The sequence below is a fragment of the Pristiophorus japonicus genome, chromosome 4, assembly GCF_044704955.1.
Source record: "Pristiophorus japonicus isolate sPriJap1 chromosome 4, sPriJap1.hap1, whole genome shotgun sequence".
Taxonomy (NCBI): Eukaryota; Metazoa; Chordata; class Chondrichthyes; family Pristiophoridae; genus Pristiophorus; species Pristiophorus japonicus.
Window position 1 is genome coordinate 240,043,872 of NC_091980.1, and position 18,507 is coordinate 240,062,378.

At 42.9% G+C, this 18,507-nt stretch overlaps 1 protein-coding gene across 1 annotated transcript in view; it reads left to right on the forward strand.

Moving 5' to 3' along the window:
• The window catches only part of ero1a (endoplasmic reticulum oxidoreductase 1 alpha), a 59,025-nt gene that overhangs the window by 1,441 nt on the left and 39,077 nt on the right, over positions 1-18,507 (forward strand). The window contains exons 2-4 of the mRNA XM_070879208.1: positions 7,367-7,486; positions 7,585-7,668; positions 7,950-7,988. Of these exons, the coding sequence (XP_070735309.1) occupies positions 7,367-7,486; positions 7,585-7,668; positions 7,950-7,988 (243 nt within the window). The remainder of the gene's footprint in view (positions 1-7,366; positions 7,487-7,584; positions 7,669-7,949; positions 7,989-18,507) is intronic.

Consider the following 18,507-nt stretch of genomic DNA (forward strand, 5'->3'; position numbering starts at 1 on the left):
GAGGGCGTTGAGCTCTTCGAGTCTCAATGCAAAGAGCGGAAAGAGTGCGCAGCAAACCAGCCCCACCCACCCCTTCCCTCGACATATGTCTGTCCCACCTGTAACAGGGTCTGTGTCTCTCGTATCTGACTGTTCAGCCACCAAAGAACTCATTTTGGGAGTGGAAGCAAGTCTTCCTCGATTCCGAGGGACTGCCTATGATGATGGCTATCTGCATAACCCTCTATTCCCTTCTCCCTCATATGCTTGTCTAGCCTCCCCTTAAATGCATCAGTACTGTTCACTTCAACCACTCCCTGTGGTAGTGAGTTCTACATTCTCACCACTCTTTGGGTAAAGAAGTTTCTTCTGAATTCCCTATTGGATTTCTTGGTGACTATCCTATACTGATTGCCTCTAGTTATGCTCTTCCCCACATGGAAACATTCTCTCTGTATCCAGTCTATCAAAACCTTTCATAATTGTAAAGACCTCTATTAAGTCCCCCCTGCCCCCCAGCCCCCAGCCTTTTTTCAAGAGACCCAGCCTGTTCATCCTTTCCTGATATATGTATACCCTTGCATTTCTGGTATCATCCTTGTAAATCTTCTCTGTGCCCTCTCCTGTGCTTCTGTATCCTTTTTATAATATTGCAACCAGAATTGTATGCAGTACTCGCCAAGTATGCTCTAACCAAGATTCAATACAGGTTTAGCATAACTTCTCTACTTTTCAGTTCTATACTTAGAATCATAGAAATTTACAGCATGGAAAGAAGCCATTTCAGCCTATCGTGTCCATGGCGGCCGACAAAGAGCTATCCAGCCTAATCCCACTTTCCAGCTCTTGGTCCATAGCCCTGTAGGTTACAGCACTTCAGGTACACATCCAAGTACTTTTTAAATGTGGTGAGGGTTTCTGCCTCTGCCACCCTTTCAAGTAATGAGTTCCAGACCCCCACCACCCTCTGGATGAAGAAATTTCCCCTTAAATCCTCTTTAAACCTCCTACCAATTAAATCAAGTCAGTCAGACACTACCCTTAACATCCATGCTGAATGTCCTTGATTAATCCGTGCCTTTCTAAATGAAGATTTATCCTGTCCCTCAGAATTTTCTCCAATAATTGTCCCCCCCAATGAGGTTAGGCTGACTGGCCTGTAATTACTCGATCTATCCCTTTCTCCCTTTTTAAACAAAAGTACAACGTAAGCAGTCCTCCAGTCCTCCGGTACCACACCTGTAGCCAGAGAGGATTGGAAAATGATGGTCAGAGCCTCTGCTATTTCCTCGTTTGCTTCTCTTAATAGCCTGGGATACATTTAATCTGGGTCTGGGATTTATCCACTTTCAAAGCTGCTAAATCCCTTAATACGCACTCTTTCACTATGTTAATTTTATCTAATATTTCACCTTCCTCCTCCCTGATTGCAATGTCTGCATCGCCCCTCTGTTTTGTGAAAATGGATGCAAAGTATTCATTAAGAACCATACCCACATCTTCCACCACCACACACAGATTACCTTTATGGTCTCTAATAGGCCCTACTCTTTCTTTAGTTATCCTCTTGCTCTTAATGTATTTTTAAAACATCTTTGGGTTTTTCTTGATTTTATTTGCCAACATTTTTCCATGCTCTCTTTTTTTTTTCCCCCCAATTTCCTTTTTAATCGCACCCCTGCAATTTCTATACTCCCCTAGATTTTCTGCAGTATTGAGCTCTCGGTATCTGTCATAAGCCTCCCTTTTCTTCTTTATCCTACCCTGTATGCCCCTAATATCCAGGGGGCTCTAGATCTGTTAGTCCCACCCTTTTGAGGGAACTTACTTGCTCTGAGCCCTCAAGATCTCCTCCTTGAATGCCTCCCGTTGTTCTGACACTGATTTACCTTCAGGTAGCTGGTTCCAGTCCACTTTGGCTAAATCCCATCTCAGCTCAGCAAAATTGGCTTTTCCTCAATTGAGAACTTTTATTCCTGGTCTATCTTTATCCTTTTCCATAATTACCTAAAATCTAACTGAATTATGATTACTAGCACCAAAATGCTCTCCCAATGATACCCCTTCCACCTGCCTAGCTTTATTTCCTAAAACTAAGTCCAGAACCGCACCCACTCTTGTTGGGTTTGCTACATACTGGCTAAAAAAGTTTTCCTGAATGCACTTTAGGAATTCCGCACCTTCTGTACCTTTCACAATAATTTTATCCCAGTTAATATTAGGGTAGTTGACATCCCTTACTATTGCTGCCCTATAGTTTTTTGCACTTCTCAGAAATTTGCCTACATATTTGCTCTTCTGACTGTTTTTTGGGGGGTCTATAGTGCACTCTCAGCAGTGTGTTCGCCCATTATTTGTTCTTCAATTCAATCCATATGGCCTCATTTGATGATCCTTCTAACATATCATCCCTCCTCACAGCTGTAATTGTTTCTTTCTTTAATCAATACTGTGATTGCCCCCCACCCCCCCTCCTTTTCTATCTCCCTTTCTATCCCTTCCGAAAACCCTGTAACCAGGAATGTTGGGCTGCCATACCTGCCCTTCTTTCAGCCATGTCTCAGTAATAGCTGTAATATCATACTCCCAAGTGTCTATCTGTGCTCTCAGGCTATCTGCCTTATTCCCTAAATTCCTTGCATTGAAGTATATACCATTTAGCACTGTCAAACCCCCTTGTTATCTAATTTCTTGCCTTTATTTCCTCCGTCTTCCAAATTCATTTTCTACTTTTCTGCTTTCCAATTCCAGCTTTGCTTCTCTCCCTTCTGAATCTAGTTTTAGGTTCCCATCCCCCTGCCAAGTTAGGTTAAACCCTCCCCAACAGCACTAGCAACCCCCTCCCCTGTGAGGATATTGGCCCTGACTCTGTTGAGGTGCAACCCATCTGGCTTGTACAGGTCCCACTTTCCCCAGAAGCGGTCCCAATAACTCAGGAATCTAAAGCCCTCCCTCCTGCACCATCTTTCCAGCCACGTATTCATCTGCTCTATTCTCCTATTTCTTTACTCACTAGCTCGTGGCACTGGGAGTAATTCGGAGATTACTACCTTTTGAGGTCCTGCTTTTTAATCTTTCTCCTAGCTCCCTAAAATCTGCCTGCAGGACTTCATCCCTCTTTCTACCTATGTCATTGGTACCGATATGGACCATGACCTCATTACTATTCACCCTCTCCCCCCAGAATGCCCTGCAACCGCTCAGTGACATCTTTGGCCCTGGCACCAGAGAGTCAACATACCATCCTGGAGTCATATCTGTGGCTGCAGAAACGCCTGTCTGCTCCCCTAACTATTGAATCCCCTACCACTATAGCTCTTCCACTTCTTCCTCTCCCCGCCCCCTTCCCCCCCCAGTGCAGCTGAGCCACCTGTGGTGCCGTGGACTTGGCTCTGGCTGCACTCTCCAGAGGAACCTTTGCCCTCACCAGTACTCGGGACAGAATACTAGTTGGAGAGCGAGGTGCACTTAGAGGTCTTCTGCACTATCTGCTGGTCCTTTTCCTCTGGCTGGCGGTCACCCATTCCCTCTCTGCCTACACACTTTTAAATTGCAGGGTGGCCATCTCTAGAAAGGTGCTATGCATAAAGTTCTCAGCCTCATGGATGACTCCAGCTGCTGCTCAAGCTCCGAAACTTGGACCTCGAGTTGCTGTCGCTGGCAACACTTCCTGCACATATGGTCGTCCAGGCTACGTGAAACATCCAGGCCTTCCCACATGGCACAAGATGTGCACTCCAATGGACTAAGCTGCCCTGCCATGCTCCTTTATTTGACTATGAACTAAACTATTAACTATGAACTATTTGACTATGAAATAAACTTAAAACTAGAAGACAAAACACTCACCGGCTACTCACCAATCAGCTGTTTCCCTTGAGCCGACATCACACTGTTGATTTTTGCCTCTGTTGAGTCGTTCCCGCTCACTGCGCTCTTTTATGCTGCTTCTCCACTGCTCTTTGCTGCCTCCGCTCTGGTCCGCCCTAGTGCTTGGTTTGCTTTTTTTTATGGCCTTGCTAACCTGTGTCGCAACTTTTAGCAATTTGTGTAGTGGTACTCTGAGATCCTTTTGTTCCTCTACCCCACCTAGACTCTCATCCTCCAAGTAATAAGTGACCTCCCTATTCTTCCTTCCAAAATGTAACACCTCACATTTATCTGTGTTTAACTTCATTTGCCAATTATATGCCCATTCTGCAAGTTTATTAATGACCTCCTGTAATTTGTTGCAGTCCTCCTCCGTGTTGATGCACATTGAAATCCATCGTTATGTTTAAGAGTCATCAGCTCAAGCTAGAAAAATCTATACCCGCCTGAAGGATTACAGTGATTCAACTAAAATACATTTAGAATTCTTTGGATTAAAATTTTCCTTTTTTTCAATATAAAAACAGAAAATGTTGGAAATACACACTAGGTCAGGCAGCATCTGTGGAGAGAGAAACAGAGTGAACGATACAACAAGATTTAAGCAAATGCATGGGCAGGGAAAGGAGGAAGGGAGGAAAGAACAAAATGGAAGGTCTGTGATAGGGTGGAAGGGAGGAGAGATTAAATGACAAAAAGGATGACTTGTGCAAGGCAAAAGGAGATAGTAATGGGACATGTAAATAAACAAAGATGGGTCTAGAAGAGGTGTAAACCATCAGCAACAGCTGCCATCTGAACAAATGGGGGCAGAGGTTATAATCTGAAATTGTTGAACTCAATCCAGAAGGCTCTAAAGTGCCTAATCTTCTGAAGACGAACCTAGAAGGTGAGTGTTAGCGGGACTTGACTGGGGAGGGGGAAGGGGCCTCACAACCATATCCAATTCCGTCTTTGGTCAACATCCATACTTCTTTAGCACGGGCCACTGGATTGTGATCGCGAGCCATAATTAAACCACTCAGCCCAGTAGTTGTAGTGTTGGTTCAACAGGGGGATCCCGTGGAATCTATTTGAATTTTTTTTTGTTGCTAGCGCTTGGATATAGAAGTTGCACGCTAAATGATTTCCAGTTATTTGAGACAGATACATTTGTCAAGTTTCCAAGAATCTCATACAAGTGTATTTAATGGGACAACTCGATTCAATGGGATGTGGGAACATTAATGTACTTGAATAACACACGCACTATTTGTAACTTGTTAGGGACATGCATTGATAATATTTTTTTCCTTATAGCCAAGTCACTGAGGCCAATTGTAATGTAGCAACTGTTGCCATTGTTGAGATCAGCTAACCCAACATAAACTGGGAATTGAACCTGGGAGCTACACAAGCTGAGCTCACACTTTAGTTTGCTATTCCCTTGCTCGCTCCACTATTTCTCTACTGAACAAATTTGCAGATCTCTAAAATTGACTTTAGCTAATTGCTTAACTTTTCTATAGACTAGAGAAAAGTACCCACACAATGTAGTGTTGCTGTTAAATGTTTAAAACTGATGACTCATTCCCCCATTTGATAAGGATATTTGCAACTGTGTTGCAGAAAGGCTTTTCTGTTGATTCTTTGCTCTACACATACGAAAAGGAAATAGGCAATGTGCCATGTCAGGTCAATAGGCAGCCCATTGTCTGGACTCTTTCTGATTCCAGTCTTGATCTAGCCCTTAGATATAATGCTTGGGGTGATTGGCTATTCTTCATCATCATAGGCAGTCCCTCGGAATCGAGGAAAACTTGCTGCCTGCGCTTGATTTCTGTATGCTCTTGGCGATGAGACTCGAGGTGCTCAGCGCCCTCCACTTAGGGCAGTTTTTGGCCAGGGATTCCCAGGTGTTGGTGGGGATGTTGCACTTTATCAGGGAGGCTTTGAGGGTGTCCTTGTAATGTTTCCTCTGCCCACCTTTTGGCTTGTTTGCCGTGAAGGAGTTCCGAGTAGAGCGCTTGCTTTGGGAGTCTCGTGTCTGGCATGCCAGACACGTGTGGTCTGCCCAGTGCAGCTGATCAAATATGGCTATTCTTATTCCTCCTCTGGCAGCATAGATGAGATTGAGAATTGCAAAGCCTGGTATTTGCTGCATAATGATGGGTTGTCAGACCATCAATATACCAGTTGGTATATCATCGCCGAGAGCATGCAGAAAACAAGCGCAGGCAGCGGAAGGAGCGTGTGGCAAACCAGTCCCACCCACCCTTTCAACGACTGTCTGTCCCACCTGTGGCAGAGACTGTAATTCCTGTATTGGACTGCACATTCACCTGAGAACTCACTTTGAGAGTGGAAGCAAGTCTTCCTCGATTTCGAGGGACTGCCTATGATGATGATGATATCAATTGGCTGAAATCAAAAATAAGTCTTCGCTCGGGGATGCCATGCTATCGGTTTTGGACGAGGCAATTTTTCAGTGGTATGTCTGGAAATTTCTAAAACAAAACTGGATATCATAATTCTGATTTTTAAAATTCTTCCATTTACTTCAGCCCTTTAATGTGGATAACATGTTAGTTATTAACATAATAGAGATTTTTTTCATGAATTTTCATCATTAGAGAAACAAACATCACCCTCTTGCTCTGCTTCTTGGGTTTAGTAAAGGTGACAGATCATTTTACCTGTGGGTTCCTTTAAGCTACACTTAATCATACATATTTGAATGCCAAAATGAGAATGCTTTGTATCAAAACATAGACCTTTTTGATAGTGCAGTGTTGAACATGAATTATATTGGGTGGAGATAAACCCTAAATCTTATTAATAGAGATAAGTTCTTGGGTTATATAAGTTTTTAGAAAATCATTCCCATGATTCTCCATGCAGTGAATTTCCAATCTCAGTTTTTTTTTACCTAGGAGGCATAGTGATTTGAAGCAAAAATATTATTTTATTATTTTAGCATTCTAATCACAACAAGATCATTTACGGGGGTGGGGAGGTGGAGTTAGAACGACTGTTGAAAGCTAGTTTTCAACTGTTCCCTGCAATAAAATGCCAAATTCAATGTTTAGATTGAATTAAATAGAAACATTACAAATGGACATTTAAAAACATCTAATCAAAATAACATCCCAAGAATAGCTTGGTCAGTGATATACCTGGAAATCCTGATGATGCATTGTTTTTCAATATAATGTGACCAAAATATATAAAATACATTAGTAGATGACATTAAAACGGCTTGCATTTTTAAACAATGTTTTATAACTGTCTTCAGCTTTACAGCTGTAGTGGGGAAAAAAAAGAAGCCACTGGGCGTCCCAAAGCATTTTACAGCTAATTAATTACGTTTTGAAGTGTAGTCACCGTTGTCATGTAATGTAGGAAACGTGGCAGCCAGTTTGCTCCCAGCAAGCTCCCACAAATAGCAATGTGATAATGACCAGATAATCAGTGCTTCAGAACTTTTGCAAGTTACAGGAAATTGCAACGGCTAGTCATTTAAAATCTTTAACTCTAGGTAACTGGATACCTTGATGACTGCACTTGTGATGTTGAAACTATTCAAGACTTTAACAACAAGAAGCTATTCCCCAAAGTGCAAGAACTCCTCGAAAGTGACTACTTCAGATATTACAAGGTATGCTCTTTATATCTTCTTCAACGTTCATATGTAAGACTTTTGGTTATTTAATGTGATTGCTACACTTATTTAAATTGTTTCTGTAATCTTTTCAGGTGAATTTAAAGAAGCCTTGTCCCTTCTGGTCAGACAATAGCCACTGTGGTCTGAAGGATTGCGTTGTTAAACCATGTGAGCCAGTAAGATCATAATTTCTTGAAAAGTTTTAAAACCAAGCATGAAATGGAGGGAAAAGGGTATCGGGATAAAAGTAAATTTGGAAAGAAAAAAGTTAGGGAGCGACAATATCGGGGATACACTGTGTAATTATTTATTAACCAAAGATTTTGTTAATAGAAAAAATTATAACCTAAAATAGGAACTAATTAGACAAATCTGAAATGGTTTCTCATGGGGCATTCAAATGACACTTTTCCATTATAATTTATTTCACAAAATGCATTGTATATTTTTTCGTCAGAATGAAGTACCAGCAGGAATTAGATCAGAAAGTTTTAAGGTATGGTATTTGCAATAACTTCAATTTTATTTCAGTTGTATTTAAAGTTGTATAAATGAATTACTGAGTAATTTGAAATACTTGTTTTCATTCAAAGTCTATTTTTACCCTATAAATTGTGTTCTAAAACTGGATTATGTATTCAATTATGGAGAATCTAAGGTATAAATGCATTTGTTTTTGTACAAGATTATGACTACCAGATAATCAAAGTATCTGCAAGGCAGGGATTTGTTCAATTAAGTGTCAGGAATAATCAACAGGACAGTAACATTATTCCGGAATCCAGATGGGACCTCAAATTACAAGGGTAAAGCTTGAGTACTTTGTTATATGCCACATTGTTCTCCATTGGTTATGTACTGTACCATTTCGACTAGTTTTCAGAGCTGTATATCTTTGGCGACAAATGTCTGTATTCAGAACTACAACAGGTGATTCAGTGACTGTGACCAAATGTCTGCTATTGATAATGAGACTGGCACAAAGGTATTGCAGGGTTATTCATTTGTATTGTGATTGGAGTTTTGTTTGTTATAAAGAATAATGATTGAAGTACACACCTGTATGTAGTTGACCTTGTTCCAGCTGCCACAAGTACACATACAAGCTGAGCTCTCTCTTACCTGTGATTCATGCTCTGACTATTATTTATTCTATCCATCCATTCATTCTGCTCCCATTTCACCTACTCTCTCCTCCTACTTTTCTTCCGCTGAATCTGCTCCCAGTACTCTTACACCCATCACCCCACTCCCTGTGCTCCCACAGCCATCCCACCACTTCCATACCCCTTCCACACCCTCAACTCTCAGATCCCAGCATCCTCTCCCATTATTGAGATCCATGTCCCGCTCTCCACCCCAAACTCCCACACACCCTTCCATCCCCCAGATTACTGGCCCATCCTCCCACCACTATAAACAAATCTCTCCCTAGTACCTTTACATGCCTCCTACCTATCTGCAACCTGAAACATGTTCCCTACCTTCTTCCAGTGGATCAAGGACTTTTCTTTTTATACATAGCTACACAAATCTACAACGGTAATCAAGGCCACTGATTTACAGTTTCATAACAATGTATATATAACAAGTTTAACCAGAAAATACTATGACTACCATAATTCTTTGTAATAATTTTACTATATCAATGGCAACTCCAGTGTTAAAACACTGCTGATTGAAAAGTCTAGGCCTAATATTCTTGAGTATCGCACACAAATAGGGTAACACTTTGTCATACTTTTTCTGTCACCCTATTTCCATCACGTCTGTCTATAATGCTCCTGTCATGCTTAAGCTTCCTATATTGAACCCTATTTCTTCTCCTTACATTCAGCTGACAGGCTCATTTTCCCCCTGTGCCTCATTCCCATCCTCATAAGACTCCAAACTCACAACTTTCTTCATTGAAGTTTTTATGTGTTTTCAAGCCTCCACTCTCCCCTCTCCCCCCAAACACCATTATTGTCCTTCCCAACTCCCACATTTGGTCTGCTCTCAATAATAATTTTCTCGTCAAACAGAGCATCAACTCACCCTGTTGCTTACCTGCATCTGCTCCCTGATTTCACTGGGCTATTTGCCTGACTGCACCTGCTCCTACTTCTTGCCCAACTGCAGCCTCTTCTTTTTACCTCTGCACCCAAGGCCTTGCACTGCCAGATGTCAATAACCACAGTAGTGCCAGCACCTACAACACCCCCCACCCCTGCAATTCTCCTGATTCTTTGAGTCCCTTCTCCAGTACTCCCACATTTTGGGACCAGCACCCGCTTCCCCAAGCTTGCATTCCCAAGAAGTCCCTTCCCATTGTTCCAGATGTTATGGCCCCCTCCATGCCACTGCTCTCATACCCCAAGACCATCTGCCTGGTTCTGATTAAGTATCTCCCCCGCTATGCTCTCCCACATTTTTGCATACTCCAGGATTCCAGATCCTGACATCTTTCCCCAGTCTAAACAGACTCCAGGAGACTCTCTCCAGTGCTACTTTGCCTTATGATCTTGCACAATTCTGACACCATCTGGGAATCACTTCAATGCTGTAGACCAGAGTCACCTCCTAGAAACTAGCAAATCCCTGTAATATTCCAAGGCCCTTAAAATGGACCAGCCAATCTTCTTCTTTTTCTCTCTTACATTTTAGCTTGTTGCATAATCTGTAAAATGCTTGTAAATTATTTTTCTAGAATAATGTTTGGAAGCTAGGAAAGCCCTTGCACTACGACAAAAATGTTTGCTTCCGCCTCAGTCCTGACTTGTTAATATACACTTTGAGCTGCCAGACATGTATGTTATGTTTGTTTTGATCCCTGTTTTTTAGTGAGAAAGTAGGAAACATCTTTGAGTTAGTGCATCTACATAAGAAATAAGAGCAAGAGTAGGCCATTTGGCCCCTTGAGCCTGCTCCGCCATTTAATTAGAACATGGCTGATCTGATCATGGACTCAGCTCCACTTCCCTTCCCGCTCCCCGTAATACTTTATTCCCTTATGGCTCAAAAATCTGTCCATCTCCACCTTAAATATATTCAATGATCCAGCCTCCACAGTTCTCTGGGGCAGAGAATTCACAGATTTACAACCCTCAGAGAAGAAATTTCTCCTCATCTCAGTTTTAAATAGGCGGCCCCTTATTCTGAGACTATGCCCCCTAGTTTTAGTTTCCCGTATGAGTGGAAACATCCCCTCTGCATCCACCTGTTGAGCCCCCTCATTATCTTTTATGTTTCGATAAGATCACCTCTCATTCTTCTGAACTCCAAAGAGTACAGGCCCAACCTACTCAACCTATCTTCATAAGTCAACCACCTCATCTGCGGAATCAACCTAGTGAACCTTCTCTGAACAGCCACAATTGCAAATATATCCTTCCTTAAATGCGAAGACTAAAACTGTACGCAGTATTCTAGGTTTGGCCTCACCAATACTCTATACAGTTGTAGTAGGACTTCTCTGTTTTGATACACCATTCCCTTTGCAATAAAGGCCAACATTCCATTTGTGTCATGGTATGTATACTTGGGGTTATTAACCACCAGGTGGCGCGACTGTCGAAGGTCATTGGGCTATACGTACTTGTGTGCAGCCCAGGTATAAAAGGCAAGCCATCATGTAATGTATTCACTTTGGGCCCAAATAAAGCAGAGCCAGGTTCGTACCTGTGTTAGTTTATAGTATTCAGTCTATCGAGTTATTACATACATAACATTTGGCAACGAGGTAACTTAAGAACCTTCATATTCAAAAATGAGCACAATTGGAATTCTGGAGAGATTCGTGGAGGGAGAGGACTGGGCAGATTTTGTAGCTCACCTGGACCAGTACTTCATGGCCAACAAAATGGAGGAACCCACTGATGCAGTTAGGCGCAGGGCGATCTTCCTCACTGTTTGCGGTCCAAAAATCTATGGACTCATAAAGAATCTTCTCTCGCCTGCAAGTCCAACGGACAAGGACTATGAGGAATTGTGTGCTCTGGTACGTGACCATCTCAAACCAGAAGAAGGCATCATCATCTCACGATATCGACTCTACAAGCACGTTCGTTCTGAGGGCCAGGATGTGTTGGAATTCATTGCCGACCTAAGACGTCCAGCTGGACTGTGTAAGTTCGAAAACGCATTGGGAGACATGCTGCAGGACTTCTTTGTAGTCAGTATCAACCACGAGGTCATCCTTCGTAAGCTACTGGCGGCGGAGACGCTGGATTTGAGCAAAGCCATCACGATTGCCCAAGCGTGCATGACGGACAAAAACTTAAAGCAGATATCATCGAAAAATCGGAACTCGGCAAGTACTGTAAACAAGATTCTATTGTCGTTTGGCAGAGCTGCGTATGGCAGGGCCTACTTGACTACGTATGCGAAACCTGTGGCTGCCCAAAGTCTGCCAATTGGAATGAATCCGATTTCACCATGTTGGCGATGTGGGGGCAATCATCGGCCTCATCAGTGTTGGTTTAAACAGTACACTTGTAAAGGCTGTTCGAGACTGGGGCATCTCCAGCGCATGTGTCTGCAACTGAGCAAGTGTGCTGCGACACACCACGTGGAGGATGATGACCAGTATAGCGCGGATCCGGATATGCAATCCGAGATACCAGAGGAGGAAGTGTATGGACTGTATTTGTTCCTAACAAACCGATAATGATTAATGTGAAACTTAACGGTGTGACAGTACCGATGGAATTGGACACGGGTGCGAGTCAATCAATAATGAGCCAGAGGACATTCAACAAGCTATGGGACACTAAGGCTGTGAGGCCTAAGCTGAGTCCAGTCAATGCCAAGTTGCGTACATACACTAAAGAACTTATAACGGTGATTGGCAGTGCAGTAGTCAAGGTGTCATATGATGATGCGGTTCATGATTTACTGTTCTGGATTGTTCCAGGCAATGGTCTAACGTTGTTCGGCAGGAATTGGCTAGAAAAAATCAAATGGAGTTGGAACAATATCAAAGCGTTGTCGTCGGAGGATGATACTCCCATGTGCTCAAGTGCTGAGCAAGTTCCCCTCGCTGTTTGAACCAGGCATCGGCAAATTTACGGGAGCCAAGGTGCAGATCCACATGGACTTGGATGCAAGACCCGTGGACTCGGAGGCAAGACCCGTCCATCATAAAGCTCAGGTGGTTCCGTACATGATGAGGGAGAAGGTCGAAATCGAACTGGACAGATTCCAGCGTGAAGGGGTCATATCACCGGTCGAATCTAATGAATGGGCCAGCCCCATTGTTCCCATGTTGAAGAGTGATGGTACTGTCAAGATTTGTGGACACTACAAGGTTACGATCAACCGAGTTTCGAAACAGGATCAATACCTGTTATCGAAGGCTGATGACCTGTTTGCAGCATTAGCCAGGGGGAAGTCGTTCACTAAATTGGATCTGATGTCGGCCTACAAGACACAGGAGCTGGTCGATATCAAAGAAACTTACGTGCATCAACACTCATAAAGGACTGTTTATCTACAACAGGTGTCCTTTCGGAATTCGCTCGGCTGCAGCCATATTTCTGAGGAACATAGAGAGTCTACTGAAGTCCGTCCCTAGAACTGTCGTGTTCCAAGATGACATCCTGGTCACAGGTCATGACACCGCCGAACATCTGAACAACCTGGAAAAGGTTCTACATTGTCTGGACAAAGTGGGACTCAGACTGAAACATTCAAAGTGCATCTTCATGGCATTGGAAGTCGAATTCCTGGGGAGGAAAATTGCTGCTGATGGTATCAGGCCTACGGACTCAAAAGCTAAGGCCATCAAAAATGCACCCAAGCCTCAGAATGTGACGGAGCTGCATTCGTTCCTTGGTCTACTCAACCACTTCTGTAATTTCCTACCTAGATTGAGCACTTTATTAGAGCCACTGCACATGCTGCTAAGAAAAGGCGACAACCGGGTTTGGGGTGCATCTCAAGACAGAGCTTTTGAGAAAGTACTAATTTGCTTTGCTCTAACAAGCTGCTGGTTTATTATGATCCATGTAAGCGTCTAGTATTGGCCTGTGATGCTTCGTCATATGGAGTTGGTTGCGTGCTTCAACAAGCTAATTAGTCGGGTAAACTACAACCTGTTGTGTATGCTTCTAAAAGTTTGTCAAAAGCAGAAAGCGCCTACAGCATGGTAGAATAAGAAGCATTAGCCTGTGTGTATGGGGTTAAAAAGATGCATCAGTACCTGTTTGATCTTCGGTTTGAACTGGAAACAGATCACAAGCCACTCATTTCATTGTTTTCGGAAAACAAAGGAATCCATACCAATGCATCGTTCCGCATCCAGAGGTGGGCGCTGACATTATCTGCCTATGATTATATCATATGCCATTGACCTAGCATCGAGAATTGTGCCGATGCACTGAGCCGTCTGCCGTTGTCCACACCGGAGGTGGAGATGCCATAACCTGCAGACCTACTGTTAGTCATGGATGCTTTTGAAAGTGAAGGAATCCCTATCACGGCTCAACAAGTTAAGACCTGGACCAGCCAGGACCCAATATTATCGGTTGTGAAACGTTGTCCTTAGTGGTGAGTGATCTGTCATACTCAAGCAAATGGTTGATGAGACCAAACCTTACAACTGTCGCAAAGATGAACTATCCATTCAGTCTGATTGTTTACTGTGGGGTAATCGTGTTGTTATGCCTAAGAAAGGCAGAGAGAAATTTGTACATGATCTACATAGCACTCATCCCGGTATTGTCATGATGAAAGCCATTGCCAGGTCTCATGTATGATGGCCTGGAATTGACTCTGATCTGGAATCATGTGTGCATCAGTGCAACACTTGCATGCAGCTAAGTAAAGCACAAGCGGAATCGCCGCTGAGTCTGTGGTCGTGGCCATCTAAACCATGGTCCAGGATCCACATTGACTTTGCAGGTCCCTTCCTGGGAAATATGTTTTTAGTTGTGGTGGATGCATGTTCCAAGTGTATAGAGTGTATAATCATGTCATCCAGTACATCCACAGCTACCATTGAGAGCCTTCATGTCATGTTTGTCACTCATGGTAAGCGACAAAGGACCTTACTTCACTAGTCTGGAGTTTCAAGAGTTCAGGAAACTCCATAGTATCAAACATGTAAGGTCAGCACCATTCAAACCTGCATCTAATGGTCAAGCAGAGTGTGCTGTCCAAACCATTAAGCAGAGTATGTAACTCAAGGTTCACTGCAGACTCGCTTGTCACGCATATTGCTTAGTTATAGGGCAAGACCCCACATGCTTACTGGGGTCCTCCCCCCCCCCCCCCCCCCCGCTGAATTATTGATGGAGAGGTCTAAAGACCAGGCTCTCCCTTGTCCACCCTGACGTGAACGATCATGTTGAATACATATGTCAAAGTCAGCAGTGGTAGCATGAATGCGTTGCTGTGTCACGCGACATTTCTGTTAATGGTCCTGTGTATGTACTAAATTATGGTCAAGGTCCCAAGTGGATCGCCAGTACTGTTACGGCCAAGGAGGGTAACAGTATTTATCATCAAGCTCAAGAATGGGCAAACATGCAGGAAACATGTTGATCAGATAAAGCTATGGCACATGGATGAACCAGAACAGTCTGAGGAAGATACAATCAGTGACCAACCAACCTACCCTCAGTCATCGGAGGACTCCACTGTCATCAATGAATCTGGACTTTCAATCCCTGACATGGTCATTGCCACTCCCATCAGATTGGCCACCTAGCCCCCAGTCATAACGGACTCAGAACGCTTGCCCTAGGCTGGAGTTGAACTGAGACGATCAACTCGGGAGCGGAAAGCCCCGGACCGTCTCAATTTGTAAAAAGACTGTTACTAATATCTTAAAGGGGTTACTAGCCACCAGGTGGAGCGACTGTCAGAGATCATTGGGCTGTATGCACGTGTGTGCGGCCTAGGTATAAAAGGCAAGCCATCATGTAATGTAATCACTTTGGGCCCGAATAAAGCAGAGCCAGTTTTGTACCTGTTAGTTTACAGTATTCAGTCTATCGAGTTATTACATACATAACAATTTGTCTTCCTGATTACTTGCTGTATTTGCATACTAACTTTTTGTGTTTCATGCACAAGGACCCCCAGGTCCCACTGTATTGCAGCATTTTGCAATTTTTCTCCATTTAATTATAATTTGCTTGTCTATTTTTCCTACCAAAGTGTAGAACTTCACATTTTCCCACATTATACTCCATCTGCCTATATCTCTGCAGATTTCTTGTGTCCTTCTCACAATTTGCTCTCCCACCCATCTTTGTATCATCAGCAAACTTAGCTACATTACATTCGGTCCCTTCATCCAAGTCATTAAGATAGATTGTAAATACTTGAGGCCCCAGCACTGATCCGTGTGGCACCCCACTCGTTACTGTTTGCCAACCGGAAAATGACCCATTTATCCTGACTCTCTGTTTTCTGTTAGTTAGCTAATCCTCTATCCATGCTCATATATTACCCCCAACCACATGAACTTTTAACTTGTGCAGTAACCTTTTATATCATGGCGTTGGGGGTAATATATTCACATGGATAGAGGATTGGCTATCTGTTTTCTGTTAGAGAGCGGGATAAATGGTTCATTCTCTGGTTGGCAACCAGTAACTAGTGGGATGCCGCAGGGATCAGTGCTGGGCCCCCCAACTATTTACAATCTATATTAACGACTTGGAAGAAGGGCCTGAGTGTAAAGTAGCCAAGTTTGCTGACAATACAAAGATGGGAGGAAAAGCAATATGTGAGGAGAACACACACAAAAATCTGCAAAAGGACATAGACAGGCTAAGTGAGTAGGCAAAAATTTGGCAGATGGAGTATAATGTTGGAAAGTATGAGGTCATGCACTTTGGCAGAAAAAAATCAAAGAACAAGTTATTATTTAAATGGAGGAAGTTTGCAAAGTGCTGCAGTACAGTGGGACCTGGGAGTACTTGTGCATGAAACACAAGGATAGTATGCAGGTGCAGCAAGTGACCAGGAAGGCCAATGGAATCTTGGCCTTTATTGCAAAGGGGATGGAGTATAAAAGCAGGGAAGTCTTGCTACAGCTATACAGGGTATTGGTGAGGCCACACCTGGAATACTGCGTGCAGTTTTGGTTTCCATATTTACGAAAGGATATACTTGCTTTGGAGGCAATTCAGAGAAGGTTCACTAGGTTGATTCCAGAGATGAAGGGGTTGACTTATGAGAAAAGGTTGAGTAGGTTGGGCCTCTACTCATTGGAATTCAGAAGAATGAGAGGTGATCTTATCGAAACATGTAAGATTATGAGGGGGCTTGACAAGGTGGGTGCAGAGAAGATGATGGGGTAGACTAGAACTAGAGGGCATGATCTTCAAAATAAGGGCTGCCCATTTAAAACAGAGACGAGGAGAAATTTCCTCTGAGGATTGTAAATTTGTGGAATTCGCTGCCTCAGAGAGCTGTGGAAGCTGGGACATTGAATAAATTTAAGACCGAAATAGACAGTTTCTTAAACGATAAGGGATTATGGGGAGCGGGCAGGGAAGTGGAGCTGAGTCCATGATCAGATCAGCCATGATCTTATTGAATGGCGGAGCAGGCTCGAGGGGCCGTATGGTCTACTCCTGTTCCTATTTCTTATCTTCTTATGTGGCACCTTATCGAACCACTTCTGGAAATCCAAACACACCTCATCCACTGGTTCCCCCTTATTCACCCTGCTCGTTATATTCTCAAAGAAATCTAGAAACATGATTTCCCTTTCATAAAACCATGCTGACTCTGCTTGATTGAATCATGCTTTTCCAAATGTCCTGGTACTGATTTCTTTAATAATGGTCTCCATCTAGCATTTTCCCAATGACAGACTTTAGGCTAACTGGTCTGTAGTTTCCTGCTTTCTGTCTGCCTCCATTTTTAAATAGGGGCATTACATTTGCGGTTTTCCAATCGCTGGGACCGCCCCAGAATTCAGGGAATTTTGGTAGATTACAACCAATGTGTCCACTATCTCTGCAGCCACTTCTTTTAAGACACTAGGATATAAGCTATCAGGTCCTGGGGACTTGTCTGCCTTTAGTCCCATTATTTTACCGAGTACTACTTCTTTAGTGATAGTGATTGTATTTAGTTCCTCCCTCTCTATAGCCCCTTGATTATCCACTATTGGGATGTTTTTAGTGTCTTCTACCTTGAAAACCGATACAAAATATTTGTTCAAAGTCTCTGCCATTTCCCTGTTTCCCATTAATTCCGCAGTCTCATCCTCAAAGGGACCAACATTTACTTTAGCCACTCTTCCTTTTTATGTACCTGTAGAAACTCTTACTATCTGTTTCTATATATCATGCTAGTTTATTTTCATAATCTATCATCCTTCTGTATTCTTTTTTTAGTTGTTTTTTGCTGGCTTTAAAAAGTTTCCCAATCCTCTGGCCTCCCACTAGTCTTGGTCACTTTTCATGCCCTTGTTTTCAATTTGATACCATCCCTTATTTCCTTAGTTAGCCACAGATGGTTATCCTTTCTCTTACAGCCTTTCCTTCTCATTGGAATATATTTTTGTTGAGAATTATGAAATAGCTTCTTAAATGTCTGCCACTGCTCATCAACCATCCCACACTTTAATCTATTTTCCCAGTCCATTTTAGCCAACTCTGCCTTCATTCCTTTGTAGTCTCCTTTGTTTAAGCTTAGGACTCTGGCTTGAGATCCAACTTTCTCACTCTCCAACTGAATTTGAAATTCAACCATGCTATGGTCACTCCTTCCTAGAGGATCTTTTACTAGGAGATAGTTTATTAATCCTGTCTCATTAAACAGTACCAAATCTAAGATAGCCTGCTCCCTGGTTGGTTCCGCAATGTACTGTTGAAGGAAACTATCCCCGATACACTCTATGAACTCTTCCTCAATGCTTTGTCCAATCATTATGAAGCATAAATCGCTAATGATTCTTGCTGTCCTTTTTTACAAGCCTCTGTTATTTCTTAATTTATACTCCGTCCAACGTGTAGCTACTGTTAGGGGGCCTATAGACTATGTCTATCAGCGACTTTTCCCTCTTATTA